General features: G+C 38.7%; 1 protein-coding gene across 1 annotated transcript; it reads right to left on the bottom strand.

Annotated features, from left to right (window-relative positions):
• Nucleotides 1–6,873: 6,873 nt before the first annotated feature.
• On the bottom strand, nucleotides 6,874–9,841 carry LOC110492825 (fez family zinc finger protein 1-like). Its single transcript, XM_021567308.3, has 4 exons — nucleotides 8,634–9,841; nucleotides 8,391–8,525; nucleotides 7,912–8,044; nucleotides 6,874–7,579 (listed from the first exon to the last, which is right to left on the bottom strand). Exons 1-4 carry the CDS (start codon nucleotides 9,414–9,416, stop codon nucleotides 7,326–7,328), a joined length of 1,305 nt encoding a protein of 434 aa, XP_021422983.1. The 5' UTR covers nucleotides 9,417–9,841; the 3' UTR covers nucleotides 6,874–7,325.
• Between the last annotated feature and the right edge of the window lie 4,230 nt (nucleotides 9,842–14,071).

Raw genomic sequence — 14,071 nt, 5'->3', positions numbered from 1 at the left:
GATAATATCACCTCTACCTTACCTGCCACCCTAGACCCATAGATCCACAGACGATGCTATCGCCATTATTCTGCACACTGACCTATCCCATCTGGACAAGAGGAATACCTTTGTAAGAATGCTGTTTATTGACTATAGCTCAGCATTCAACACCAAAGTACCCTCCAAGCTCATCATTGAGCTCGAGGACCTGTGCAACTGGGTCCTGGACCTCCTGACGGGCCACCCCCGGATGGTGAAGGTAGGAAACATCACCTCCACTCCGCTGATCCTCAACACTGGGGCCCCAGAAGGGTACGTGCTCAGCCCCCTCCTGTTCTCCCTGTTCACCCATGACTGCGTGGCCAAGCACGCCTCCAACTCAATCATCAAGTTTGCATACGACACAACAGAAGTAGGCTTGATTACCAACAATGACGAGACAGCCTAAAGGGGGAGGTGAGGGCTCTGGCAGTGTGGTGCCTGGAAAACAACCTCTCACTCAACATCAACAAAACAAACGTGATGATTGTGACTTCAGGAAACAGCAGATGGTGCACCCCCTATCTACATTTATGGGACCGCAGTGGAGAAGATGGAAAGCTTCAATTTTCTTGGCGTACACTTCACTGACAAACTGAAATGGACTACCCACACAGACAGTGTGGTGAAGAAGGCGCAACAGAGCCTTTTCAACTTCAGGAGGCTGAAGAAATGTGCTTGTCACCTAAAACCCTCAAAAACTTTTACAGATGCACAATTGAAAGTATACTGTTGGGCTGTATCACCGCTGGCAAACGGAAGGCTCTCCAGAGGGGGGTGTGGTCTGCCCAACACATTACCGGGGGCAAACTACCCCCCCCTCCAGGACTCCTACAACACCCGATGTCACAGGAAGGCCAAAAATATAATCAAGGACATTAACCACCCGAGCCACTGCCTGTTCACCCCGCTATCCTCCAGAAGGTGGATCAAAGCTGTGACCGAGAGACTGAAAAACAGCTCCTATCTCAGGCCATCAGACTGTTAAACAGCCATCACTAGCACATTAGAGGCTGCTGCCTATAGGCACAGACTATAAATCACTGGCATCTTTAAGGAATAGAATACTAGTCTGGCATTAATCATCTCATGTGAACACTACCGTTCAAAAGTTTGGGGTCACTTAGAAATGTCCTTATTTTCGAAAGAAAAGCAAAAAGAATTGCCCATTAAAATAACATCAAATTAATCAGAAATACAGTGTAGACATTGTTAATGTTGTAAATGACTATTGCAGCTGGAAACGGCAGATTTTCCAATTTACATAGAGAGTTACATTGCACACCCTTTAGTTTCCTATACCATTGGTACATTTTCTTTTACCTTAATTTATTAAGTTACATTTTTTACTTTGAATTTCATTAGCTTTATCTATATACAGAGCCTTGCGAAAGTATTCGGCCCTCTTGAACTTTGCGACCTTTTGCCACATTTCAGGCTTCAAACATAAAGATATAAAACTGTATTTTTTTGTGAAGAATCAACAACAAGTGGGACACAATCATGAAGTGGAACGACATTTATTGGATATTTCAAACTTTTTGAACAAATCAAAAACTGAAAAATTGGGCGTGCAAAATTATTCAGCCCCCTTAAGTTAATACTTTGTAGCGCCACCTTTTGCTGCGATTACAGCTGTAAGTCGCTTGGGGTATGTCTCTATCAGTTTTACACATCGAGAGACTGAATTTTTTCCCCCATTCCTCCTGGCAAAACAGCTCGAGCTCAGTGACGTTGGATGGAGAGCATTTGTGAACAGCAGTTTTCAGTTCTTTCCACAGATTCTCGATTGGATTCAGGTCTGGACTTTGATTTGGCCATTCTAACACCTGGATATGTTTATTTTTGAACCATTCCATTGTAGATTTTGCTTTATGTTTTGGATTATTGTCTTGTTGGAAGACAAATCTCCGTCCCAGTCTCAGGTCTTTTGCAGACTCCATCAGGTTTTCTTCCAGAATGGTCCTGTATTTGGCTCCATCCATCTTCCCATCAATTTTAACCATCTTCCCTGTCCCTGCTGAAGAAAAGCAGGCCCAAACCATGATGCTGCCACCACCATGTTTGACAGTGGGGATGGTGTGTTCAGGGTGTTGCTTTTACGCCAAACATAACATTTTGCATTGTTGCCAAAAAGTTCAATTTTGGTTTCATCTGACCAGAGCACCTTCTTCCACATGTTTGGTGTGTCTCCCAGGTGGCTTGTGGCAAACTTTATGGATATCTTTATGGATATCTTTAAGAAATGGCTTTCTTCTTGCCACTCTTCCATAAAGGCCAGCTTTGTGCAATATACGACTGATTGTTGTCCTATGGACAGAGTCTCCCACCTCAGCTGTAGATCTCTGCAGTTCATCCAGAGTGATCATGGGCCTCTTGGCTGCATCTCTGATCAGTCTTCTCCTTGTATGAGCTGAAAGTTTAGAGGGACGGCCAGGTCTTGGTAGATTTGCAGTGGTCTGATACTCCTTCCATTTCAATATTATCGCTTGCACAGTGCTCCTTGGGATGTTTAAATCTTGGGAAATCTTTTTGTATCCAAATCCGGCTTTAAACTTCTTCACAACAGTATCTCGGACCTGCCTGGTGTGTTCCTTGTTCTTCATGATGCTCTCTGAGCTTTTAACGGACCTCTGAGACTATCATAGTGCAGGTACAATTATACGGAGACTTGATTACACACAGGTGGATTGTATTTATCATCATTAGTCATTTAGGTCAACATTGGATCATTCAGAGATCCTCACTGAACTTCTGGAGAGAGTTTGCTGAATAATTTTGCACGCCCAATTTTTCAGTTTTTGATTTGTTAAAAAAGTTTGAAATATCAAATAAATGTCGTTCCACTTCATGATTGTGTCCCACTTGTTGTTGATTCTTCACAAAAAAATACAGTTTTATATCTTTATGTTTGAAGCCTGAAATGTGGCAAAAGATCGCAAAGTTCAAGGGGGCCGAATACTTTCGCAAGGCACTGTATATATACATACAGTACCAGTCAAAACTTTGGACACACCTACTCATTCAAGGGTTTTTCTTTATTTTTACTATTTTCTACATTGTAGAAATAACACATATGGAACATCAAAACTATGAAATAACACATATGGAATCATGTAGTAACCACAAAAGTATAAAACAAATCAAAATATTTTTTATAATTGATTTGTTTAACACTTTTTTGGTTACTACATGATTCCATATGTGTTATTTCATAGTTTTGATGTCTACGCTATTCTTCAATGTAGAAAATAGTAAAAATAAAGAAAAACCTTGGAATGAGTAGGTGTGTCCAAAGTTTTGACTGGTACTGTATATAAAAATAAATAAACAATGGAAACACTGCCATGTTGATCGGAGCCTTGCTGTTGGAAAACCACATTAGTGTCTGCCTTTCGGCTGTCGCTGATGCACCTCCACCGACTTCACTGCTCGACTTTCGTCTACAGTCAGTTGCTTTAACCTTACCACTCAAACACGCCCATTAGGTAGCGTTCCATTGATTGTATGTTGCCAGAACTTACAACGCCTGGACAAGTATTTTACCTTTCAGCTAACAACATATGTTATAGCAATCTGTCAGTTTTTGACACAGTCAATGATGTGGCACGCAACTGTTGGTTGATGCATGCAACGTCTAAGCAGTGGAACACGACCAAATTCTGCCAAAAATGTAGCTCCAAAAAAAAAAAAAAAAAACATTGGCACATTCACTGATTGTCCCAATTGAATAATTCACCACCTTATTCCAAATTATTATTTTCAATTTGAAGAATAGCCTATCCTGTTTGAAGAAAAACCTATGATCATTTAAGATCAGTTGCATATAAGTATTGGTATTTCTAAAAAACTGCCCACAAGAGTCCTAAAGACTTATAGCTTGCCTAACTTACATCCCTTACATTGCATGTAAGCCTACATCACTGGAGGATATGTACGTTTTTAGCTTCATTCAAAACTCACCATTATGATAAACTCCTTATGGAGGGTAATCAGTGCCACTTTGAAAATGAAATGCTTAAAGCTAGTTAGTTGCGACATCCATTTTTGGATTTACAAATACATGATATATAGGCTACCCTTGAATCTTGAAGAATATAACTTAGAAATGCTTTATGAGCTTAGTTCAACTGTTGTACCTCATCAGAACCCAAAACATAAGCTTGATTTACTTCAAATGTTTGTAAACAATGTAAATGTAAATGTCAAAACATGGTTAAATCTAAATCTAAATCTAATCTAAATGTCAAAACATGGTTAAATCTAAATCTAAATCTAATCTAAATGTAAATGTCAAAACATGGTTAAATCTATAATGTTGCTATTGTGGATGGTCAGCCCTTGCATCCATAGCTCTGTCTATGAATTTGAGTGTGATAGCATTTCTCCTAGCCTCGTCGAGAACCAGGCTTCCCTTTTCGGAAAGCCTGGCAAAATCCTGGTGAAGTCCATTACAGAAAGCAGCTACAAAGGGGCTTTGCAAACCAATCACGTCAAACCAATCAAATGCCTTGCTTGGACGGAGAAACAAAATACATAGCTTCAGCAATCCGGGGTTAATATCATTGATTAAAACCCCCATCAAAATAGATGTATGTCTGCCGGGTTTGTGGTGACTTTCAATATCAATAAATCACAGACTGCTGGCTACACTTGATACACTAAACATTTACTATAGCCTGTAGGTAGACACGCCCTCCCGAGTGGCTCCCGAGTGGCGCAGTGGTCTAAGACACTGCATCTCAGTGCCAGAGGCGTCACTACAGACACCCTGGTTTGAATCCAGGCTGCATCACAACCAGCCGTGATTGGGAGTTCCATAGGGTGGCGCACATTTGGCCCAGCATCGTCCGGGTTTGGCAGGTGTAGGCCGTCATTGTAAATAAGAATTTGTTTTTAACTGACTTGCCTATAAATGTTAAATAAATATAAATGAATGCCATAACCAGGGCTGGCTGGCTCCAGGCGTAAGCGACATGAGTGAAATGTTTCTCCAATCCATGGCCAAATGGATCGAATTTCTGGAAATGTCCTTTAAAATTGCAAAAAGTTATCTCTGCCACATGGCATAATTAGTAAAAATCCATGAAATGTGTTATAAAATTGCTACATTTTCTCTCTGTGTGGCAAAAGTGTAGAACTGCAGAGAATGTGCTTTAAACTGCAACATTTTCTCTATGTCCCATGGCGAAATGTGTTTCATGAAATTAACATTAAATCTTACATTTTTCTCTCAGTCATCAAGAGGGTGGCCACCAACCAAAATCTCACTTATGGCCCCAAAAGGCTAGAGCTGACCATAGCCATAACTTATTTTTGTTTTGTAGTGTTCAAGCAGAGCAGTTGTAATGCCATCATTTACTAGGAAAGCAGTGATGAACATTACATGCAGCACACCTTTCATAGGCATGTGGGGGTAGGGTTCTTGAATTCAAACATCCAGTCAAAATGTAGCTGCTGGAATCCAGTGGAGCATTGTAGCCATTCTGTCTAATACAAAAATCTCCTGGCCGCCAAACGAGGTATGACAACAACGTAACTTTGGAGGTATGGCCACGGAAGACTGCATTTCTCCAGGCCCATCCCTCAGCATTTCCCCCGAACAGAGGCGGGATGACCGCTTTATTATTGTTTCAATTAAGTATTCCAGCTTTACTAGGATTTTTTTTAATGATAAACGCATTTATATTTTCATATTAGTGTGTATGATTAATGCCACATCAATTGCAAAGTTAAAATGAAAATCGAAAATGTCTCATTTAAATTGGCAGGTAAAAATGTATTCTAAACAAATTTGGGAAATTGAAAAAAACTTGTACATGCAATGTGTAAAGTGAAATTGAAACGGTATTTTTCCGGTTAGACATACTAATCGTGCATGTGTGGTCACTGAACAACCTCAGTTACAATGCAGCATCCTTTGACCTCCTCCCCTTCACAGAGACCCATCTGAGCCTGAGGAGTCTGTCTTGTGATGGTGTTGTGATTATTGTTCTCTTTCAAAGTGTGCCTGCGGTGTGGTCAAGTAGCTGCTTGTGTAACAAAGGTGGTTCAGTGACCAAGCACCTGTGATGAGTAACGATGTCTGATGTTGAGTAACTTTGCCTGAGACAAGAAAAATTGCATTGGCTCACCAAGATAAATTGCCTAGGCTTTGGGTTAGCATGCCAAATGTTATTTTGGTGTAAAGGTAATCGGGTCTGAACCCTGTTGTTTACGCTAAAATCAATATACAGAGCTAGGATGTAGCAATGCACGATGGAGTCATGTTGATCTCGTGGTTCAGCCTCCAGGAAACAATTTGCATACACTTTGAAAATGAAAAGAGAAAATTGTACATTGGGCAGTTGAAAAATAAAAACAAGCACTTTCCATTTCACTTTGAGCATTACATTTAGAATTTTCTGTTTACCATTTTCCATTTTCGATGTACCATTTAGCATTTTCATTTAGCATTTTCGATTGTCATGTTAACACGGCAATTCATTGTGACACGAATCATGCACACTGATATGAAAATAGAAATGCATTTGTCATTTTGATATTCCAATTTAGCATGTCATTTTTAAAGTGGCACTGATTATCCTCCATATAGATGATATAGACCTAATTATCACTACAACAATCGTAGGCCTATGATGATGATGACAATAATAACAGTAAAGTTATATTAGGATATTATTATTACTACTAATACTACTACTGTTATTATTAACCCGAATATTTCCTCTCACCATCATGCAATATTTTGGCCTAGGCTATGTTCATCATTTTCTAAATAATGGAACTCCTTTTCTTAATCATGTCAGTCAAATAGGATATCGGACACAATATGACATATACAGAGTTTCATTTTATTGTCATTATTTTATTTTCATAACTTAAATGATTGAGTTTGTGCACCTGTTTAAAAACATAGCCTATAGGTTGTGTCAAAGACACTCGTTTCCTGCAAAACTTTGCATATACACAAGTATTGGAAAATCTTGTAACTTTATCAAGGGCATCATATAAAATGGGGTAGGCTACCACACTTATCACAGCAAAACATAATTTGTACAGTCTTCAATTATTCTCTTAAATTATTAGCCTATAAAGTTTCAAATAAATATCGACATTTTACAGTAATCCTGAGATTTAAAACAACAGTATAGTGACATTATAATGTCAAATTCAAGGAAAATATGTACTAATAGAATAGTCCACAGCATCTTTGCGCGGTCTAAACTCGCATGCGTAATTCCAGATTTGGGCAAATCAGTGTGCGTAAAGGCGCATGGTTGGCATTTTAGCCTCTGAGCTTTTTAGTCAGTTTCGCCTGTGGTGAGAGTGGCAGGGGATTGGGATCCAGAGAGATCGTGTAGTTTTCGCATGTGCTTTTTCAGGTCAAAGTTCCTACAGAATCCCTTGCCGCAAGTCGGGCACGTGAAGGGCTTCTTGTCATTGTGCGTGTGCATGTGGAACGTCAGGTTGTACACTTGGTGGAAGGCCTTGTTACAGATGTTGCATTTGAACTGTTTCTCCCCGCTGTGCGTCAATTTGTGGTTCTTGTAATTACCTTGAAGATTAAAAAAAATAAAGAAAATTGATGTCAACAATATTGTGAAGAATCAGAGCCACAGTTATCAGTCAATTCCGTTTGAATCCAAATCATAAATTGAGTCGTACATTGTACATGTAATCTGAGTTTAATTGAGCAACGTAAATTCAGTTCTGAAAGCAATCTAGATTTTCTTCTCAAATCAAAATAAATAATAATCTCATATCCAAATATTGCAAATTATTCCATGTATTTAGGCTACTTTATTTGAACAAATCGAGTAATGGTCATAACAAGGCACATTTCCAATCATGTAATCCAGAACACTTAACATTAACATTCTTTATAACCTTTTTGATGAAATCCTTTGCCGCAGAACTCACAGACGAAGGGTTTGTAACCTGCATGGATTCGTGTGTGAGTGTTAAGAGTTGAACTCCGGTTGAACGCTTTTCCACATTGGTTGCATTTATGAGGCTTTTCCTGTGAAGGGCACATGAACAAATGAATGTGATTTTAGAAATCTAATTTTATTTGGGTTCCAACTAAAGCTGTAGGCATACAGTACAATTGCTTATATATAGGCATATAATAAACTAGACTATAGCCTATAGCCTACTGTTAAACAAGTGAACGTTGAGATGTTCAACATCAGGCAAAAATATTAATATTTTAGCCTAAAATACAATAATGGCATTGATGCGTTGTTAAATCAAATTTACCGATAATGCAGGCCTAGTTCCATGTTGTGGTTTTCATATAGCCTCGCTTAAACAACATAGAACATGGGAATGGCTTTGGGTATGATTATGATGATTGAATAGAATACCTGAGTATGAATAATTTTGTGGCGACAAAGGGTGCTTGCTTGTCGAAATCCCTTGCCGCATACTTTGCAGATGAATGGTCTCGCTCCAGTGTGCACGGGCATATGGCGCGTTAAATTGTAGTGGGCGTTGAACACCTGTGAATAGAAAATACAGATATTATGATTCAAACATGAACGATTTGAAATTATCAAGCAGGCCTGCAAAGGAAAAGACCACCAAATGTACGAAATTGATGGTCTTACCTTTCCGCAAACCTCGCAGGTGAATACTTTGGGTTTGCCGCTTGGGCAACCACTGTTCAATTTGGAAGAGCCCTTGAATAGTTTGTCCGATATAATCTGTGCGCTCTCTTTCATGTAGTGATGGAGTTGAGTTTGGGAAATGTCTTTAACTCCGGATGCGTATCTGTCTGCACAGTGAGACACTTTATTTTTCTCCGCGAGGAAAGCTCTCTGGCGCGCATGCTGCAGTGGAGTGTTGAGAAAGTAGGAGGCCATGGGGTGGATGTTTACGATGCTGGCTGGGGGTGGGCATGCACTCTGCCCGCAGTTCAGGTAGCACACAGCTCCCATGGCATGAAAAGATGACTGGTTTACCACCCGTGGTCGAAAAAGTTTGTATTGTCCCACCGACGAGCTCAGATCTGGTTGTTCGTTCTTATAGTTCAAACCAATGCTGACCAACTCATTTGAATTATACGAGGAAGCGTCAAAGTGACTCGTATCTAATCCATTCATATTTAGTTTATGACCCGGTTCGTATGCCAATGGCACTAATGGTATCATGCAATGCAGTGATGATGAAGTCATGTTGAGCGCCTGCTTCGGGTCCGCTTTGCCCACCGGAGTGTGATGGAACAGGTTGGGGAAAGGTATCGACTTTGGCTCGGGCGTCCTGGCCATAATCCGTTCGATCGAAAAAGCGAGAGGCTTGGTGGAGGTGATCATGTTTCCGCCCGCAGTCAAGTTTCTAGAAGCCGAGGGGGTGCCGAAAATTCCCGCTGAGTGGTAGAGCGCACTGTCCATAACTCTCAAAACAACACCTTTGGAAAGCAGGCGTTGGTGGTCCTTTTGTAGATACCTTTGATTCCTTCTCACTGCCCCGACAGAAAAGACATCATTCGGCACACTCGGAGTCGACGAGAGCCCCCTCACTGTTCTCGCTTGCGTTGATTCCGGAAAACCAGCACTTATGTCTAGCACGACTGCTCAATAAGGCGTGTTGAGTCAATAACGCAGCCAAGACCTCACCAATAGTCACCGCCCAAGAAGAAAAAGTAAAGTAGATAATTGCTCAATTCTCTTCCATCAATTCTCCACTTGTGGCCCATCTACTAGGCTACTGCTACGATAACGTTGGTCTTACCCGCGTCGCAAAGGAGCTGTTCTTTGGTGGCCGGAGTCTTGTACAACTGTAAAGCTTTTGGCAAATCTGAGTTCCCCTTGTGGTTTCGTGTGACATCATTTGAAATCGCACAAGACAGGCGCTCTGTGGGGTCAGAGGATGTCAGCATTTGAAATATCAGAATTTGATATCTTAATTGGTGCATGATATTTTAAGCATGCAACAATTCTAACTAATATAGGCATTGGTTTTACGAATGTGTATTATGCTCATATTAAAGATGAACTGTTATTTATAAAAATGTACAAAGCAGTAGATGTATAAATCCTCTTTACTATACTATAACTCAGCTATTAGGACCTAGTCCTAGGCCAATATTTTCAAATTGGTCAGACACATGACGCTACCTTTATACTCATTGCGTTTTTAACCGAATTAACAATTATAATTGTCTCTATAGTAATCCAACAACAAAAAAACCCCACTATGCAGAACACATTACAATCTAATCTGAATTCTAGTGGATACATTTTGATAAAAAGCTTATCTTAAGGTGGGCCTTTACATTTAGGCTACTGTATAAAATCCAATATAGGCTACAGTATTTTCATAAAACACTAAGTTAATTAAAGTAGAGCTATTCATTTTTTTTTATCAGTCTGCCATACACGAGGAAGCTCAAGTAAACCCAAAGCCGGTGGGACTGCGGAGGTGTGCACGATGAGCTCCATATGTGCCTCAAGGACTATAGGTTTGCGCAGTCAGGAGAGGTGTATGTATCCGAGCAACAACTTCTCTAGCGAATGTACAGTAATGAAAGCTTGTCCACTGTTCTTGTTGAAGTCATATTGGTAATAACGTCGAACGTTTCATCTGGGTATATCTAGAAGAATGCTCAATGACAATCCTGTCAATGAACAAGGTAAATATGCGCATTGATTGAAACTGTCTGCGTTCCGTTACAGCAATTTTTATTTAGACTGTTTACACTGTTTGATCTCTTCCAATTGAAATAAAAAAAATATCGGATACCGAGAAATGAATGAAGAAGCAATGTCACGTAATAGAATAAAGAGATATGTTGGCGTTCTTTTTTCTTCTAATTGAAGTAGCACTAATAGCAACACTACATTATTATTATTATTATTATTATTATTATAACATAACTATTGGAGTAATTATTATTCAATATATTATATGATACGGATTGTCGAAATTAATAGGTGACGATATTTCAAGTTTATTGCGTGAAACAAATCAAATTGGTGGTCAAAATGCTATCTGTTTGGTGTCAAATAGCCTATAATCTAAAGCCTTTTAAAGAGAATCAGCGGGGTGCTTTCTTGTGCTGCTCGAATTTCTTTCAGTTAAACATTTTGGAGACCTGACTGAAACCCATATGGCTTGGCTTGCTATTCATTGATGCGGTGCTAAGGATTCAGACCTAAACATCTTTCACGTAATTAAAATGATTTGTAATCACTTGATTGACATTAAAATCTCATATAATTACAAAGTATTGGTATAAAACTGGCGTTAATCCCTTGTGTTTTCTTTTCCCCCCGGACTTTTTATTTTCCTTCAATTCTGAGACTCTGGCATGAAGAGAATGCGATACAGCTCACTTCTATTGCAAGGATCATTTAGGTAACCAACACAGTGATTGTAGTAAATGACGCAGCTCAAGGGATTAACAGTGATGCATAATAATAATAATAATTCCTATTTATAATATTTATTATTATTATTATTTAGTTAGGCCTATTTTTAATCTCAATCAATGCATATGTATTATTATAAATAGTATTATTAGGTATTATTTACTTTTCCTATTAGGCTAAAAGTTAATTGAAGAAATGCTAAAAAAAAAAAAATACTGATATTTCACCAATAAAATTTAAGGTTAGGTCTATGTACTAAAAGCCAAAAATAAATAGGCTTAACTGCATGCATTCATTTCTTTAATATGCGAAAGAATCGTTTATGTTGTGAAAATTCTGCGGACGGCAAATACGCCTAATTCAAAAAAAGAAAAAAAGACTAGGCTAAACTCCTTCAGTAGCCTCCTGTGAGGTTTATTTTGAAAATTAACCCATAACATATTGCTTATAGGCCTATTCATACAGTGTAGCCTAAATAGTTTTTATTAATCTTTCTGGCGAACAAAACGAAACAAAACATTGGATGTAGGCTAGACTTAAGCCTTCACACTGTGTAAATTATAACACTGCTTCAATCATCAAGTCAGTAACCGACCATTAACTACTTAGTAATTACATGCTGTCAGTAATTAATAAGGGGATATCCTGATTGGTTAACTCCACAGCAGAACGACGTTATGCTTGTGGCGACACAGACGGACAGCTGGACCACAGCTAGCTATAAAAAATCTTTGGCTGGACCGTGGACGAGGTTGCCTGATGCTGTTTCTCCTCTTCACTTGCATTTCGTTTGAAAATACAAACTCAACAACACCTTATTTTGTGTCATGTGAGATAGGGTAATGTGGTGTAACTAGCACCCCTCCCTGTCATTCTCACAGAAACCATTTTCAACTCTTTCCCTGGTTGCCACTACTCTTGCACAAATCAAATTTGGCTCTTTTTTAAGTCACTCTAACAAAACGATTCTGAGGGAAGTTGATCTAATATTTTGCCTATTAGAAAAAGTTATGTACAGTATATCATCTACTTAAATTAGACCTCTAAACTTTTTATAGATATGTCTACCATTAGGAGAGACTAAAGATACATAATCCACTTGTTTAGAGATACAAAAAAATGCAGTTTTTAATAAAGCAGTAACATTTAAGGTGAGTGTGCTGGGGGGTAAACTGCCCCCGCAGTCCAATGCAAGTGAATGGTACCCAAATTATAATTTTCCAAATCATGTCCAAATCACGTCCAAAAAATCAACAAAGTAACTTAAATGAGTTACACATTCATTTTTTAGATAGGCTACTTAAGAATGATTTGGCATCATAATGAGAAGAGGATATTGAGGATAGTGAGGATATTAATGAGAAGAGGATAGTGAAGACAGTGAGGATATTAATGAGAAGAGGATAGTGAGGACAGTGAGGATATTAATGAGAAGAGGATAGTGAGGACAGTGAGGATATTAATGAGAAGAGGATAGTGAGGACAGTGAGGATATTAATGAGAAGAGGATAGTGAGGACAGTGAGGATATTAATGAGAAAAGGATAGTGAGGCCAGTGAGGATATTAATGAGAAGAGGATAGTGATGACAGTGAAGATATTAACGAGAAGAGGATAGTGAGGATATTAATGAGAAGAGGATAGTGAGGACATTAATGAGAATGTGGATAGTGAGGACAGTGAAGATATTCACAAGAAGAGGATAGTGAGGACATTAATGAGAAGAGGATAGTGAGGACAGTGAAGATATTCATGAGAAGAGGATAGTGAGGACATTAATGAGAAGAGGATACTGATGATAGTGAGGATATTATTGAGAAGAGGATAGTGTGGATATTAACAGTTAGATGTGCAATGCCATTTATTTTTCAATATTTAATTTATTGAATTAAAATAAGATACCTAGACTTGAGCTTTTATGAGATAATTACAAGAATATATTAGGGGGTTGGTTAAATAGACATGTAGGCCTAAAACAATAGAAATGGGTGAAAACAATTAAAGTTCCATTCCAAAATGCTATATATACATTTTCAGAAATGTTGGTAAATTAGCTTTTATTGTTTAAAAGGTAGACAGCGATATAACATAGATGCAGAAAATAAACAGCATTTGGATCAAGTTCCCGCAACAACAAAGAGCATTGAAGCGCAAGGCTCAACTTCTCCGCTGCTTTGGTGCCCTGACTACAACGCTGTGAACAGCATGATGCGAACCCATGCACCTGCGCAGATACTATCTGTGACTGTGTGAGAGCGAAGTCTTGCATCTCACTCATCTCAATATCTGTGGTGTTGCTCGTGGCAACGTCATTTCGCGAAGTCGAGCTTTAAAGAACTTATGGAAGAGATTGGTATTTTTTTCCCCATCTAATCACAGCATGAGATACTTTACACCACTGCTTAATGGTTTCATTTCAGAGAGACAAATAATAATATTTTGTTGCAAAAGTGCCTTCAGAAAGTATTCACACCCCTTGAAATTGTCCACATTTTGTTGTGTTACAGCCTGAATTTAAAATAGATTAAATGTAGATGTTGTGTTCACTGATCTACACACATTACCCCATAATGTCACAGTGGAAGTATGTTTTTATAAATGTTTACATATTAAAAATGAAAAGTATTCGACCTTTTGTTATTGCAAGCCTAAATAAATTAAAGAGTAAAAATGTGC

Source organism: Oncorhynchus mykiss, chromosome 2 (assembly GCF_057628025.1).
Source record: "Oncorhynchus mykiss isolate SJ-2025 chromosome 2, ASM5762802v1, whole genome shotgun sequence".
Lineage (NCBI taxonomy): Eukaryota > Metazoa > Chordata > Actinopteri > Salmoniformes > Salmonidae > Oncorhynchus > Oncorhynchus mykiss.
Note: the sequence above shows the minus strand (reverse complement) of the source record. Positions and strands in the feature narration are given on the sequence as shown.

What these genes read in the sequence shown, in the direction of transcription:
- LOC110492825 (XM_021567308.3), bottom strand. Translation starts at nt 9,416, where the DNA reads ATGGACAGTGCGCTCTACCACTCAGCGGGAATTTTCGGCACCCCCTCG. An exon ending in CCTGCGAGGTTTGCGGAAAG is followed by an intron (nt 8,526 to 8,633) that starts GTAAGACCATCA and finishes TTCTATTCACAG; the next exon opens with GTGTTCAACGCCCACTACAA. An exon ending in ACAAAATTATTCATACTCAG is followed by an intron (nt 8,045 to 8,390) that starts GTATTCTATTCA and finishes TGCCCTTCACAG; the next exon opens with GAAAAGCCTCATAAATGCAA.